The sequence below is a fragment of the Octopus sinensis genome, linkage group LG14 (assembly GCF_006345805.1).
Source record: "Octopus sinensis linkage group LG14, ASM634580v1, whole genome shotgun sequence".
NCBI lineage: Eukaryota > Metazoa > Mollusca > Cephalopoda > Octopoda > Octopodidae > Octopus > Octopus sinensis.
In genome coordinates, this window is record NC_043010.1 from 47,060,381 (window position 1) to 47,078,203 (window position 17,823).

The window sequence follows — 17,823 nt, forward strand, 5'->3', positions numbered from 1 at the left end:
AGGGGTAAAAGAGAAAGAGGGAGTGTGTGTGTCTTACACATACATACATATAGAAAAAAAGTTTACTTAAAGAGAGAGTAGAGTGTATGTGTGTGTGTGTGTATATATATATATATATATATACACACACACAAACACACAAACACAGGCATGGCTGTGTGCTAAGAAGCTTGCTTCCCAACCACATGGTTCCAGGTTCTGTCCACTGCACAGCACTGTGGGTAAGTGTCTTCTATAGTCTCTGGTCAACCAAAGTCTTGTGAGTGGATTTGGTAGATGGAAACTGAAAGAAGCCTGTTGTATATATATATATATATATATGTAAATATCTATGTGTGTGTGTGTCTTTGTCCCCCAACCACTGCCTGACAATCAATGTTGGTATGTTTATGTCCCTGTTACTTACCGGTTTAACAAAAGACACAGAATACGCACTAGGGTTAAAAAAAAGAATAAGTCCTTGGATTGATTTGTTTGACTAGAAACCCTTCAAGGCGGTGCCCCAGCATAACCACAGTCAAATGACAGAAGCAAGTAAAAGATAAATATATGTATATAGGAAAAGAGAGGCATATTTCCACACAAGTAGGAATATAAGAACATTTGTTTGGGGTTGAAAATGCACTTGGAGGTTTTGAAACAAATTTTACCTTTTTAAAATTGTTTGAATTTATTAAAAAAACCATACCAGCTTCATCAGTCTTTTGTTTCAGTGGTAAATAAAAAAAATAGAAAGTAAAACGAAAATTTTGAACGAAGAAAATGCACAAGAAAATATTTCATAGTGATAAAATCATCATCATCATCATCTAACATCCATTTTCCATGCTGGCATGGGTTGGATAACTTGACAAGAACTGGTAAGACCAGGAGCTGCACCAGGTTCCATTGTCTGTTTTGGCTTGGTTTCTATGGCTAGATGCCCTTCCTAACACCAACCACTCCACAGAGAGTACTGGGTGCTTTTTATATGGCATCAGCACCAATGCTTTTTACGTGGCACCATCACCCACACTAATGCTTTTTACACGGAAACCTTGGCTTTAGGATCTCAATTCTGTTGTGGAGGGTAGTTCTTGAGTACAGCAATGTGCCACATATCTCAGTTATCTGTCATCTCCTTTGTGAGGATCAGTGTTTTGCGATCAGCCTTCAATACTTTGTCCCATATCTTCCTGGATCTCCCTCTTTGACAACTTCCCTCCACTTTAAGTGATCATCACTTCTTTATACAACTGTCCTCATCTCTCCACATTACATGACCAAATCAGTGCAGTCTCTTCTCTTCCACGCTACATATAATTCCTTTTATGTCCAACTTCTCTCTCAATATTCCATGCTTAAAAATCAAATGTTCAATAGGCTTCATTGAAAAATTACATTGAAGGATGAAAATTCAAGTGTTAAATAAGTTTCGCAGCAATATTAGATGTTGAAAGTTCAAATGTGTGATAAATTTCATAGCAAAAATACATAATAGAAATTTGAAAGTTCAATAAATTTCACAGAAATAAATTATGGCAGCAATTTGACATGATGGAAGATTTTAAAGCATAAGGAAAATTTTTTACAAGCTCTGTTGCATGGTGTGAAGCAGAATTGCTTTTTGCTTGCTTTTCTCAGTCTCACCACTAATATGAGAGCTCAGCTACACAGCGACAAAATGTCCACAAAGTTTGCACAGGACATTTTGACACTTGGTGAAGGCGATGCCTCTCGATGCTGCAGGACAAATGGAAGTGTGGTCATTTTCCTCTGTTGTCAATTCTGTAGATGACCTCAAAAACAAAGTATTTCCCAACTTCACACAAAACTACCAAAATCACAATTGGCTGTGTGAAAGAGCAATATTAGCTCCAAAAAACGTCGCTGTTAACCAAATTAATTAACAGCTAATGCATTCTCTTCCTGGCACTATACACACTTACAAGTCTGAGAGTAAGTCAAAAACTGAGAGTTTCGTGTATTGGCACTTATCAAACACGACTTTGTCCATTGTCACTCTGTAACTTCAGATGAAATAACTTCTAAAGTACAAAATTTTATCCAAAACGTTAAGAGTAAACCCTGTTCTATGTGACACATTCTACCAGTAACGGAAGTTTGAAAGTGTTTAGTTAAAAAAAAATTAATTAGAAGGACACACACAATATGGTCAAAACATCACATCGAGTCAGAGATCGCTTACATCATTGAATTGTGTCAAAAGGGGGGGGGGGTATTGTCTAATTATGGAAAACAACAGCGATTCAAAAGTCTTTTGAAAATTTTCCTCAAAAATTTTTGAAAATTTTTCTGAAGAATGTTTGAAAAATTTTTTTAAAAATTTTCCCCAAAATTAAAAAAAAAATTTTTGGAAAATTTTCCCCAAAAGTTTTCCCAAAAATTTCTGAAAATTGTTCCTAAAAACTTTTGAAAATTTTCCCCCAAAATTTGTGAAAATGCCGGGAATTGCCGGAAATTACCAGAGATTGCCGGAAATTTCCTGATATTCCCGGAAATTACGAGAGATTGAGAGAAATTGCCTGAGATTGCCGGGAATTACCGGAAATTACTATAGATTGCCGGGAATTACCGGAAGTTACTATAGATTGCCGGAAATTGCCTGAGATCTCCGGAGTTTGACGGAAATTGCGGAAGATTGACGGAAATTGACGGAAATTACCGGAGACTTCCCTACAAATTTTTGAAAAATTTTTGAAAAATTTTCCCCAAAATTTTGAAAAATTTTTTGAAAATTTTCTGAAAATGTTCCCCAAAAATTTTTGAAAATTTTCGCGAAAAGTTTTAGAAAAATTTTTTGAAAATTTTCCCCAAAATTATAAAAATTTTTTGAAAATTTTCCCCCGAAATTTTTGAAAAAACTTTTCCCCAAAAGTTTTTGGAAAATTTTTTGAAACTTTTTCAAAATTTCTGAAAATATTACCCAAAAATTTGTGAAAATGCCGGGAATTGCCGGAAATGGCCTGATATTGCCAGAAATTACCGGAGATTGCCGGAAATTACCGGAGATTTCCCTACAAATTTTTCGAAAATTTTCCCCAAAATTTATTAAAAATTTTCTCCAAAAATTTTTGAAAAATTTTTTGAAAATTTTAGAAAAGGTTTTAGAAAATTTTCCCCCAAAATTTTTGAAAAACTTTTTGAAAATTTTTTCAAAATTTTTGAAACAATGTTTTGAAAATTTTCCCAAAAATTTCTGAAAATTGTTCCTAAAAACTTTTTAAAATATTACCCAAAAATTTGTGAAAATGCCAGGAATTGCCGGAAATTACCGGAGATTGCCGGGAATTACCGGATATTTACGGAAATTACTAGAGATTGCCGGAAATTGCCTGAGATCTCCGGTGTTTGCTGCAAATTACCGGAGATAAAATTTTGAAAAATTTTTCGAAAATTTTCCGCAAAATATTTGAAAAATTTTCTGAAAATATTCTACAAAAATTTTCAAAAATATTTTGAAAATTTTCCCGCAAAATTTCAGAAAAATTTTTTGAAAATTTTCCCCAAAATTAGAAAAATCTTTTGAAAATTTTCCCCCAATACTTATGAAAAATCTTTTGAAAATTTTCCCCAAATATTTTTGAAAAAGATTTTGAAAATTTTCCCCAAAATTTTTCAAACCTTTTCCCCAAAAATTTTTGAAAAGTTGTTTGAAAATTATCCCCCAAACTTTTCAAAATTTATCCCAGAAATTTCTGAAAATTGTTCCTAAAAACTTTTGAAAATTTTCCCCAAAAATTTGTGAAAATGAGAGTACCGGAGATTGCCGGTAATTACCGGGGTTTGCCGGAAATTGCCGGAAATTACCGGAAATTTCTGAAAATTTTCCCCAAAACTTTGGAAAAACTTTTTGAAAATTCTCCCCCAAAATTTTTTTAAAATTTCCCCCAAATTTTCCCCAAAATTTCTGAAAATTGTTCGTTAAACTTTTGAAAATTTTCCTCCAAAATTTGTGGAAGTGCCTGAAATTGCCGGAAATTAGCGGAGACTACCGGAGATTGCCGGGAATTACCGGATATTGTCGGAAATTGCCTAAGGTTGCCGGGTATTACCGGAAATGGCCTGAGATTCCCGAAGATTGAGGGAAATACCTAAAAATTCCAGGAAGTACCGGAGATTTCCCTACAAATTTCTCGAAAATTTTTGAAAAATTTTTTGAAAATATTCCGAAAATTTTCCCGAAAAACTTTTTGAAAAATTTTTGAAAATTTTCCTCAAAAATTTTTGAAAATTTTCACCAAATATTTGAAAAACTTTTTGAAAATTTTCCCCAGAAATTTTGAAAAATTTTTGAAAAACTTTTTCGAAAATTTTCCCCAAAATATTTGACAAATTTTTTGAAAAGTTTTTGAAAATTTTCCCCAAATGGTTTTGAAAAATTTTTTGGAAATTTTCACCAAATATTTGAAAAACTTTTTGAAAATTTTCCCCAGAAATCTTTCAGAAATTTTGAAAAATTTTTTGAAAACTTTTCTGAAAAATTTTTGGAAAACTTTTTCGAAAATTTTCCCCAAAATTTTTGACAAATTTTTTGAAAAGTTTTCGAAAATTTTCTCCAGAAATTTTTGATAAATTTTTTGATAATTTTTCCAAATAATTTTTGAAAAATTTTTTGAAAATTTTCCCCAAAAATTTTTGAAAAAGTGTTTAATTTTCACCAATATTTAAAAACTTTTTGAAAATTTTCCCCAAAAATTTTGAAAAATTTTTTGAAAATTTTCACCAAAACTTTTCGAAAATTTTCCCCAAAAATTTTTGAAAATATTCCCCCAAAATTTTCACCAATATTTTTGAAAAACTTTCTCCAAAAATCTTTTGAAAATTTTCCCTAAAAATCTTTAAAAATTTTGAATAATTTTTTGAGAATTTATTTCAAAAATTTTTGAAAAATTATTTTAAAATTTTCCCAAAAAGTTTTCGCAAATTTTTTGAAAATTTACTCCAAAAATTTCTGAAAAATTTTTTGAAAATTCTCCCCAAAACTTTTCGAAAAATTTTTTGAAAATTTTCACCAAAATTTTATAAAAACTTTTCAAAAATTTTTCGAAAAGTTAAAAAAAAGTTTTTGAATATTTCCCTCAAAAATTTTTGAAAAATTTTTTGAAAATTTTCACCAAAATTTTATAATAACTTTTCAAAAATTTTTCAAAAAGTTTTAAAAAATTTTTTGAAAAATTTTTCGAAAATTTTTGATAAAAGTTTTTGAAAATTTTCCCCAAGTTTTGAAAAATTATTTGAAAATTTTCCCCCAAAATTTTGTTTGACCGCTAAATCCACAAGTTTTTTATTTTCTCTGTTTATGTCCTCATGTTCCTTTCTGTTGAAGAGCATAGGCTCAAAACGTAAAAGACTTTCTCACCTTCTGGAGCGTTAAACTAATACACCTGCTTGTTGTTTATACACCTGTCTTCGTCTTTTGCTTTTCTGTTAATTTCAACTATATATATATGTATGTATGTATTTATATAGCAGCGCGTCAGTGCTACCTCAAATCAACAACCAACTAAGCCAGATGTATTCTTCAAGACACTGGGAGATGCCCTCTTTGCAGACCCATCAGGGGGACAATGTTCAGCAGAGATGGGACTCTCTCAGGGACATCATCCATAGAACTGTGCTGAGAGCCTTTGTTAGTAGAAGGAAAATGACGAAAGTTCTTCATCCAGATCATTTAGTCAGTCTCTCCAGAAAGAAAACTCCGATGTAACATGTGCAATTTTGTTTGCATCCAATGATTTAGACAACTCTTTAGTTTTAGGTAATTGCATACATTATTTAGAGAACTAGATCGACCTTGTACGAGGCCTTTCCTTATTACAAAATGTTTCAGGTACACGAATCATTTGATTATTTAATATCTCTATTAACGTCTCCGTTATGAGTTGCATCATATGACTGGCTATAACCGAAAAAGAAAAAAATACTCAACGAAAAATTCCATGATGGAATGAAAGCATGCGTCAATGGGTGATATGTTCTCTGAACAGCTGCTTCAAGAGGCATCCATCATTGCCACATCTATGCATAAAATGATCTCGAGCGGTAATGGAAAGCTATAACCATTCTGTTTATGCTTAAACAATGGCATTGATCAAAATTAAGTTGCAGTCATCAAGTATGTACATATGTACATTCCTGATGACTGTTTCTTTCTTTGTATGCATGTATGTATATTACACACACACACACACACAAAGACACTCGTAGCAGTAACACCTAGTATCGCTGGGGTTTATATTATAAAAAAGGATCAGAAACAGTTACAAAACCTGAGGCCATATCCTTAAAGTGATTTGTCCTTACGCATATTTGATGTACAAAGGTCTAAAACTGTAGCCTACAATTTCAAGCATCGATACATACATACATAATACATGCATACATACATGCATGCATATATACATACATACAACAGAAATGCATTATTTCTTGCCAATAACAACATAATTATCCAGATCCTTTGATTATTTTCTTTCTTCTATTTGGAAAGAGACATCTTTTCCGAAATTTTAAGATCATTAAACATCCTGTGTGAGTAAGAGAATATCTTTCCTCGTTGTTTTTCCTTATTGACATCAACTTATATTGTTTGTCTAAATTTATTTATTTTAAATCGTTCATCTTTCTCTCTCCCCTCTCTCTCTCACACACATTACTTTGGGTGCGAAAGAGTTTTGTTTTTATTTTACGCCGAGTAAAAAAGTGTTTTGTTAACAATCCATTTATTTAACAACAAAAAGGTGAGTAGCAATTTGTCAGTGAATTGCACAATATAAATGGGTACAATTTCCACTCCATTTCACGGACCACAAAAAGGGTTTTGTAGCATATTAGGAGGCCAGAGTAGTTGATTCCACGCAAAAAAAAAAAACGATTATTTTTCTTAGTGAAAATCGTGCGAATGTTAATCTACAAATTTAACAACATTTTTCCATTCATTTCTGTTTATGAACATGTATGCATGCACAAAACATGCAATAGGTGTACGTACATGTGTGTTCATGTCTGTTGCCCATATATATTTATATTATATTATACTATATATATAAGATATATATATATAATATAACCAATTACAATGCCCAAATTTGACGTTGATATTACTTAGTTTGGTTTGAAATAAAGAACTTGATTAGCTTAATAATTGTAACTTAATCCTGGGCAAGGCCGGGTTATACTGCTAGTGTATATATATATATATATATATATATATACATATGTCTTTTATCTGTTTCAGTCATTATACTGTGACCATGCTGGGGCACTCACTTTGAAGAACTTTTTAGCCAAATGAATTGACCCCCAGTACTTATTTTTCTTTTTTAAGCTTGGTACTTATTCTGTTGGTAGCTTTTTGCCAAACCACTAAGTTATGGGGACATAAATAAGCTGACATCAGTTGTCAAGTAGTAGTGGGGGACAAACACACACATATATGACAGGCTTTTTTTCAGTTTTTATCTATCAAATTCACTCACAAGCAGGTGCCAAAGTGTGTGATTAGATCACTTTGCAATCATATGGTTTCAGGTTCAGTCCCACTGTGCAGCACTTCTACTATAGCCGTGGATCAACCAAAGTCTTGAGGGTGAATTTGGTAGACAGAAACTGAGTGGAAGGCAGCGAGCTGGCAGAAATGTTAGCATGCCGGGCGAAATGCTTAGCAGTATTTCGTCTGCCGCTATGTTTTGAGTTCAAATTCCACCAAGGTTGACTTTGCCTTTCATCCTTTCAGGGTCGATTAAATAAGTACCAGTTACGCACTGAAGTCGATATAATCGACTTAATCTGTTTGTCCCCTCTATGTGTGTATGTGTGTGCGTGTATCATCATCATCATCATTTTAATATCAACTTTTCCATGCTTGCATAGGTTGGACAGAGTTTATTGAGGCTGATTTTCTATGACCAGATGTCCTTCTTGTCACTATCCCTCATCTGTTTCCAAGCAAGATAATATTTCTCCCCCATGGTCAGAAATGTTTCCATAGAATACTGGAAATTACCAACAGTGCTTGTATGACAATGACACTCATTTACAACTATCACACAATGTCAAGACAAGCAAACACAGACTCCTCCTCCTCCTCATCATCATCATCACCACCAACAACAACAACAACGTGTGTTTTCCATGCTGGCATTGGTTGGATGGTTGGATGGTTTGACAGGATCCAGTAAGCCACAGGGTTGTGTTGAGCTTCAATGTCAGCTATAGCATGGTTTCTACAGCTGGATGCTTTTCCTAATACAGCTACTTTATAGTGTGTACTGTGTTCTCTTTTTGTGCCATAGGCACTAGTGAAGTTGCCATGTATCTTGCAAGACAAGAGAAGAACAAGAAAAGGAAAAATCCCCCTTGGTTAAGTGAGGGTAGAATCTGAGTGGTGGGGTAGCTGGTTTAATACTAGGTGTAGGTTGGGATAATAATAATAGGACATGCACAATGTATTGTTGTTGTTGTTAAGCAACAAGACGGGTAAGGGTGATTAGGTGATGGTCTAGGGCTTAGGGGCAGGAGACCCCAGACCTTGGAAAAAAAAAAAACTTAAGTCGTCTTGTAGTCGAAGGCTCTTTGTTGACGCCCGACACCACTGGGAGGTGGCCCTCAAAGTCACTGGAAATGGAGATCTCCAGGTCCAAATTCTTGAATGGCTGCACAATGTATATTGCTATAGTGGAGATACAAGGCTACTTCACATCATGTAAGGGTGAGTGGAAGTAGCTGAAAATAAAACAAGATAGTAATACTTATGATGAACTTCTTTCAGTTTCCATGTACTAAATCCACTCAAAAGGTTTTGGTCAGCCCAGGGTTATATTTGAAGACATTTGATCAAGGTGCTATGCAGTGGGACTGGATCCAAAAAATTCTTGTTGGGAAACAAATTTCTTAACACACACAATATACAATATCATAGAGGTAAAACTAAATATAGGTCAGGAGTGAAAATTAGCTGTAGGAATTTCCTTGCTTCTATTATTAGACCAGTCAGCTTGTCAAGTGGATTAAGTAACAGATTACTAAGGATGTTACCTGAAATAATTTGGTTTTCTATCTTGGGGAGAATTTAATTCTCATCTGTTTCATAGTACGGAAGTGGAATTCAGCATTGACCCTTAAAAAACTGTTACAGGTTTTAGGAAGCATTTGCATACACACACACACATTCTCTCTCTCTCTTAGTGTCTATGTCTGCTTGTGATTATGCAGGTATCCAAAAAAATTAGCGGATGCAAGGTACATATATTTAGTGTGCATATATATATATACACATATACATACACACATGTATATATATACACACACACACATATATCACCATGTTGGATTTCTGAACTTGACATGTTTTTTTTTCATTCACTCTCTATTTCCTCTTATTCCTTTCTGTCGAAGAGTGTAAGCTCGACACGTATAAGACTTTTCCATTTTTCCCAAGCATCAAACTAATACACTTCCTTGTTGTTCCTACACCTGTTTTCGTCTTTTATTTTTCTATAAATTTCAACTATATATATACATACATATATATATGCACATATATACTCACACATACATACACATAAACATGTATACACACACATGTACATACGTGTGTGTGTATGTTCTAACACAACTTGTGTTCAGTTGACCTTGCTACAAATAGCAATTGAATCTACTTCAAAACACTTCAATCCATCTTAAAAACAGGCCACTTAGGATATTTCACTGTTAGAAAATAAAAATAAAGATTGAATGTTCTTGACAGAAATGCATTTGATCATATGTCTGCTCATTAAGAGTTGACCTGGAGTTAAACAGTGATACCAACAGGTGTTGTACCAAAAAGATAACTTGACCGCTTGACCAATAACATATATATGAGATTGAAATATGCATTGGAGGTGGGGGTGATATAACTGACTAAAGCCCCTTCAAGATCTTATCCATTACACTGAAATAGTAGACCAAGTGTTCCCTGCTAATCACATCTAACTTTTCAATCTTTCTCTATAGGTTCTATTCCTATCTACAGCAGTATGAAATATTGCATCCTATTCACAAGAAGAGCAATCTTGAACCTGCAAACTTCTGTATTCTAAGACTGCTCTTATTTATCTCATTTAGCATCTCTTTCTCTTCACAGAAACCATAAGTATAGTTTTGCGGGGTCAGGTTTACTGGGGATTTGCTCTCCAATAGCATCAAGAGATGGCTCCTGAAAAGCTTTGTGAACCTATCTGAAAATAATATTGTCTTTGTCATTAGCAAATTCTTTAGCACACTGCATTTCCCCTAAAATTGTTTCCCCGAGTGATGTTTTTGCTAATTGCTTTAGCTACCCTAAAACAATTAGTGAGCAGACAAGCACCTTCTTGGTTATTTCACTTTTGTTTCCGCAGAACATCCAGTATGTGTTTGTGTGTGTGTGTGTGTGTGGTGTGTGTGTGTGAGAAAGAGAGAGAGAGAGAGAGATGCACTAACACTTGGCTAGTACTCAAAATCTCTCTCTCTCTCACTGCCATCCCTCCTGATTCCCCACATCACTCTTTCAACTTCAATTCTGAGGGCTGAAGCCAAGAAAATGGCAAAAGTTCTAGCAACAACACGGTGCCAAGTGGACCACTTTTGGTAAGCAGAACTCCCTTTTTTACTTTCTGATGAAGTGCAAGACCCTAAACTAAACATTTTAGATTTTACATTCTTTATGACAACTGAGCTAATAAAATTGTTGTAATGTTTCTTGAGCTTATATTACTTTGCTTCAATTTTTCATCCATAAAAGGGTGACTTGCACAATCTTTTAGCAACCATCTTCTGTCATCATTAATCAAAAGCTGAGATAACAATAGCAACGTTTCATTGCAGAATAGTATAGGAAAAAATAAAAATACAAAAAAATCTACCTTAGATTTAAGCCTGACTTGTGCCATACAAATCAAGATTCAACAGAGTGAAGGAGAAAAAATTCAGTGACTAATCAAGAAGCAAAATCTTGTGAGCTCATGACTTCTAATGATATGAACTATCTGTTTCAATTAATTTTGAAAGTAATCAAGAATTTGGTGGGATTTAGTAAAATAGGTAACTTCACCCTATATGCGGTGGTGAAACAAGTTTTTAATTACATAATTACGCATGCATCCATTTTCAATGCTAATTACTTTGTGAAAGTCATAAATATTCAAATTATAATTTTCTTTTATACTGAAAATTGCCATGCATATTTGGAAAGCAATAAGAACCAACTCCAGAATTGGACATCAAAAATCCCCACCAAAAAACCCAGACAAACTAGGAAAGTTTATGAAATTATTCTCTTACTGGTTTTAGTAACTGGATTGTGGCCATACTGGAACACTGCTTTCAATACTGTAGCTGGTTATATTGGCTATACACAATTATAGTTGAATGTAAGGCAGTGAGCTGGAAGAATCATTAGTGGCATCTCTTCCAGCTCTTTATGTTCTGAATTCAAATATTGCTGTGGTTGATTTTACTGGTACAGGGGTTGATGGAATTGACTCACCCCCAGGCCCTGAAACTGTTGACCTTGTGCTAAAATTTGAAACACCATTATAATTGATTATAGTCATTATAATTGACTGTACTTGATTACAGGCTTACTCATTTACAGCTGAGTAGACTGGAGCAATATGAAATGAAGTGTTTTGCTCAAGAACAAAATGCATTGTCCAGTCTGGGAATTGAAATCAAGGTCTTGTGATCATGAGTGTAACACCCTAACCAAGAGGTCATGTGCCTTCATGAAGACACAGAGTCTTGGTTAAATGAAATTCATTTATAAACTTATATGCAGAACTAAAAGTTTGCTTTTTGAACAGTCTTCACATTGTTCAGACCAAAATGCACCACCTGCTCCAGGAATTGAAACTAAGATCTTGCAATCATGAGTGCAGTACCCTAACCACGTGGCCACACATCTGCATGAAAAGACAGAGAGTCTTGGCTAAATGAAATATATTTATAAACCTACATGCAGAACTAAAATTTTGCTTTTTGAACATTCTCCAAATTGTTCAGACACAAATAAAATATAAATAACAAGCAATTTTTTTTCCTATTGTGGAAATAACTTTGAAAAATTTATTTTAATAAAATTAAAATGTCAACAATAAAATGAATTCTCATTAGTAAATTATTGAAAATTGGTTTAAATAAGCCACTGTATCACGTTCTCTTTTTTTCTTCTCTTCATCCAAAACTTGATCATACAAAGCCAAACTTATTAAATGGGCTCACATTTACAGTGGAACATTATAAAAAAGGAAACAAAAAATTATTCCTTTTTTTTTCCGAAAAACAAAATGAAGATAAATATTGTGCTTACCCTTTCTTGTCAAAACATTCATCCAAAATATTTATAGAATGAATGAGTTTTTTTTTTCTTCTCTCATTTTAAAATAAACAAGAAAAAAAAATGTTATAAACACAATTTATGTCAAATGTATATAAAATGGTATGGCTATAGAACAAGTAATATTGTAACTAACTCAAAAAGTCAGTATGCATGTGTGATGTCTGAATGTGTGTGTGTGCTTGTGTATGTATATTCATAACAAACACCGATATAATATATGTATATATCAGTATGTGCATATAAGTATATATAATATACTATATATAATAAACATTGTTCTCATGCACCAGTGCAGTGAATAGTCAATTACTTGACTTTGTGATCAGAGAATCTTTCAATGGGTCATCAGATGTATTGACTTCAAGAGGGAAAAACAGATGTTGTGATGTTCATGCATTTTCCCAAGAACACTGGAAGTTTTCGTGAAGTCAGTTACAATCAGGTTATAACTTCAGCTCATCAGAAATATATATCTTATTATTTGGCCCTAACCACAAACATACATATTTACCTAGTCGATACTGACACTTCCCCATCATCACTAGTGTGGGTTTCTCATTTCCATTTATCACAGATTTGCTGTGAAAAAAAAAATAATAGATGTGAGAAACTCAGAGTAGCAACAGAGAGAAACCTCAACTTAAAATACATACATATATTATAATATATATATGTATTTACCTAAAAAGTATGTAATACATGGAGTAAACTAGTGTATATCATTTAATATACCCAGGATCTAAATGTGAGCTACTATCAGTTTCATTAGACGCATGAAACTAATAGCAGATTGCTTTTAATTCTTCTGCAGATTGGTTTCAAATTTTAGCACAAGGCCAGCAACTTTGAAGCAGGCGGTAAGTTGATTACATCAACTCCAATGTTTAACTGGTACTTATTTCATTGACCCTGAAAGGATGAAAGATAAAGTTGACCTTGGCAGAATTTTGCCTGGTGTGCTAACAATTCTGCTAGCTCACCACCTTATAAGATACTGGTTTCAAATTTTGGTACAAGGCCAGCAATTTCAGAGCAGAGGGTAAGTCAGTTATATTGATCCCAGTGCTCAACTGGTACTTATTTTATCAACCCCAAAAGGATGAAAAACAAAGTCAACCTTGGCAGAATTTGAACTCAGAATGTAAAGATGGACGAAATACCGTTAAGTATTTTGCCCGGTGTGCTAATGATTCTACCAACTTGCTGCCTTACAAGAAATTTAATATTGGTTCAAATTTTGGCACAAAGCCAGCAATTTCAGAGCAGAGGTAAGTCGATTGCATCATCCCCAGTGTTTGACTGGTACTTATATTATTGACTCCAAAAGGATGAAAGGTAAAGTCAACCTTGGCAGAATTTGAACTCAGAACATAAAAATGGGCTGAAATACCACTAAGCATTTTGCCTGGTGTGCTAACGCTTTTGCCAACTTACCACCTTAAATCCTGAGTATATTAAACGATATTTATCCCTCACTGGATGGAGTACTCTTTTGTTGATCCCACCAATCACGGAACAGTACATAATATGTGTGTGTATGTGTATGTCTATTCTGTGTATTGCACACTTTTTGACCTATTTCTTATCTCAAACATATGTATATGTTTTTGAAGTGGAATTCTGCATCAAACACCCCATATAATCCCTCATAACTTTTTTATTTTTTGGAATTTTCAGAAAATTTTTGCAAATTTGTGATCTACATATGGGGATTTATACAATCATGGGGGGAAAATGCCTATTATTTAAGGGCTATTTAGCTGTTATTTTTAGCACATCTCATGATCACCTGATACTCTCCTTGTTTGTTTGTCACTTTAACGTATTGGTGAATTTCAAAATCTTTCTCCTCATAAACACATTTAATGATGTATTGGTGGGATTTAAGCAAAAAATTCAAACTGTCTGTATTTTAAACTGATTTAAAGAAACAAAATATTTTTTCCATAGTCATATGAATTCCTGTGAGTAGAATATTTGCAAAATATTTCTGAAAATTCAAAAAGAAAAATAATAAATAAAAAAGTTATGAGGGGTTATATGGGGTGCTTAAAGTAGAATTCTGCCATTTTTTAATTTATATATGTACTCACTCAGACCCACACTCTTCTGTTAAAAGTTAATAATAAAAAAAAAAACAGGTGCTTGATATGTGTCTTCTTTAAAAGATTTATAGAATCAGTATACGAATATTATTCATGTAATTAATAAATAAATGAGTACCTCTTACACCAGAGATTGATGTTTTGTAAGAATCATCAGAAAGCCAAAGAACATTAATTAAATATGAAATTTTTAATAACAGTTATTAATTTAAACAAAATTTCTGAACACAAATAATTTTGTGTTTAATGTGTGAACATGTGTGTTTTTTTTAACACATACATTAATAACCAAGAATGATCAAGAATTTTAAGAGTATTTTTATGTAGTTAAAATTTTCTCAGCAGTTAAATTTTAAAATATTGAGAATTGGAATTCATAAGATATTACATTAAAATAATCAGATGTTAAAAAGGAATATCATTCACCAATTTTTTTTTTCGTCACAATAGAAGTTGAATTTATTATTTATATCAGTATATCGAGGTAGGGGAGTGGGGTGAGTAAATCACTGTAAATAAACAATTACCTGTAATTAACTGTACACTTGAAGCAAATTTGTACTGGTTTTATATTTGGATATATCAATACATACACACACGTTTCTTGTTTGATCATAATTTGACATGGGGGAGTGGGAATACATTAAAGTGTTCAACAGATCCATGTATGTCAAGTCTAAAGTGTAAATGCCATATCATGGCTTCATGCAGGTAATATGTGTGTGTGTGTGTGTGTGTGTGTGTGTGTGTTAGTGGGTGGGTGCACATGCAAGCATGTTTGAAAACTGTCCATAATGATTCAAAGGCTATAAGTAATAGAGAATGAAGGTGGAGGGAAGTGAGAAAAATGCTCAATTGATCATCAAAAAAAAAAAAATGGACAAACACCATCATCATCATCATCATCATCAATAATAATAATAACAACAATAATAATAATATTTAAAAGGCCGGGAGAGCTGCAGCAGATTTAGATTTAGATTTAGATTTTGATTTTGTAGAAGAAACTGGTATTTCGTCATCGTCTTCCTCCAACAAAGGAGCTGCTTCTTCTGTGATAGGATCTGATGTGGATACTTTGGAGAAAGCTGAAAATATTAAAAAACAGATATCAGAATCAGTGAAAGAAAAGAAGTCTTAAACAAAGAAATATCTTTCTATTTTTATATAATTTTTTTCTCTTTTAAAATTGTGTATGTATGTGCATAAATGGGTGTCGCAAAAGTGTCAGGAGAGCGAGAGATGTATGATGGTGGAGAAGGAGAGATTATTTAGTAGTGCAGAAGAGTGATCAATGTAAAATGTGAGAGGAGAGGTACAATAGCAAGAAAGAAGATGGGATGGATGACAAGTGAAATGGCTTTGGGTATACTGAGAAAGATAACTGGTATCAGGGAAACAAGAAAACTAAATATGCAGTTCTGTTCTCATTTAATTTCAGCAGCAGAATATTGCAGTTTGGTAGGTAATGGATGAGATTAAAGACAGAGAGAGATGATGGGTAGTGGGGAAAGGCTTGAGAAAGAAATTGGACAAGGGGCTCAGTTATGCGTGCGCATATCATGCATTCAAAATCTCAGTTTTGTCATGATGGGTGAGTTTTTTTTGAGTGCTGCATATCGCCATGCAAAGTAATGTAATTCTAGAGAGTATCTAAATTATGAAAAAGCAAATAAACTAACAAGTTAGAAAATCTCTATAAGAGATGAAAGTAGTAACTATACTGAGAAGTAATATGTAGGAACCAACATTACTACCATTTTAACCCCAGGAGGATGCCTTCTCTAGCTGGTTATTCAATGCAATCTGCACCTGATATATATTGAAAAATATATATCAGGTGCAGATTGCACCAAATAACCAGCTGGAGGAGGCATACTCTTGGGGTTAAAATGGTAGTAATGTTGGTTCCTATGGAGCAGCTATGTTCAAGTGGCGATATACATTACTTCAAATAAACTAAGTTAAAACTTATAGCTGCATGAGGTTTTACACCAAACTTTCCTCTTAGATATATAACAAACTCACATTTATCTTGAATCCTCAAATTGGAAAGTGATTTGGCAAGAGCCTCATCTTCTGCAGCACATTCCTCTTCTTTGATCAATTTCTGCAACTCATCCTCTAATGCTTCAGAATCTTCATTGGAATCTGGCCAGGCATTGGCCAACAAGTGGCTAACTTCTTCCTGTTCTCCAAGAGTCTGCAAGACAAATAATCATTGATCAATATATATATATATATATATTCAGTTTTTCTAAACCCTGTAAAAGAATTTGGAAGGTTGGGGGTTGGGCCTCCAACCAGACCTTTCACAATACCCTTAAAGCTAGTAATTTTTCACCCCATTGTATGTGTGTGTGTGTATATATATCTATATATATCACCTGTCAGCAAATACATCAAATAATCATGATAGCAAATATATAATACAACATCCTATACAGAATGCCACTGTGTGTGCGCGTGCATGTGTGTACTTACATCATGTAGCTGGTCGATTACATTTTCCGCCTTCTCAAGATTGATGTCTTTGGTTAGCACCTTCATTGCAGAAACACCACATGCATAAGCTTCGAGAACCTAATTAATAGAAAACAGTGTTGAAGATTTCACCAAAAAGATTAACAAAGAATTTCTAGATTACAATAAGCAATTTTATTATTACAACTACACTGTACAGAACACAGCATAGAGAATGTACTGTTGGTCGTAATATCGTTTTTTTTAATGTCTTAGTCAAAGAGAGTGTCTATAAGACTAGAGGAAGTTCTATTCAGATCAGAGACTTGATCAGAAAGAATGCTTGCATCAGATTGGGCTCTTTAAACCCTTTAACATTTAAACTGGCTGTATCTGGCGTAAATATTCTACCTGTTTAGATTCAAACTGGCCAGATCCAGCTTCTTACACCTACCCTATAATATGTTTCTAAAAATAGTCAAAATCTTATAATTTCGAGATAATGTAAGATGGAAGCCATTTCCATCAAAATACGATTGTAAATACTGTATAGTTTTGGCTGTCTGTGAGTACACATCCATGATAGCTGGGATGATGTTTTTTGTCTTCCTCCAATATATATATTGTGTTTTTAAACATTGTATGTCCATAATGTATTTTACCTCGGATGAATATTGCAGTAACTTGCCTGTCAATGTATGTATGTGATATCATCATCATCATCATCGTTTAACGTCCGTTCTCCATGCTAGCATGGGTTGGACGGTTCGACCGGGGATCTGGGAAGCCAGAAGGCTGCACCAGGCTCCAGTCTTATCTGGCAATATATATATATATATATATATGCACATACATACATTGGGCATGATGTATAGATGACCATTTTAATTT

General features: G+C 33.5%; 1 protein-coding gene across 3 annotated transcripts in view; it reads right to left on the bottom strand.

Moving 5' to 3' along the window:
• Nucleotides 1–778: 778 nt before the first annotated feature.
• LOC115219137 (charged multivesicular body protein 7) overlaps nt 779–17,823 on the bottom strand; it is a 49,033-nt gene continuing 31,988 nt past the window's right edge. For 2 of the 3 annotated variants that reach the window (XM_029789230.2, XM_029789229.2), the window contains exons 8-10: nt 16,954–17,052; nt 16,498–16,672; nt 14,025–15,557 (exon numbers count right to left, since the gene is read on the bottom strand). In XM_029789230.2, the coding sequence (XP_029645090.1) occupies nt 15,412–15,557; nt 16,498–16,672; nt 16,954–17,052 (420 nt within the window). In that variant the 3' untranslated portion in view covers nt 14,025–15,411. Of the gene's footprint in view, nt 810–14,024; nt 15,558–16,497; nt 16,673–16,953; nt 17,053–17,823 lie in introns of those variants that run through there. The other variant, XR_005001902.1, reaches the window with a different exon arrangement.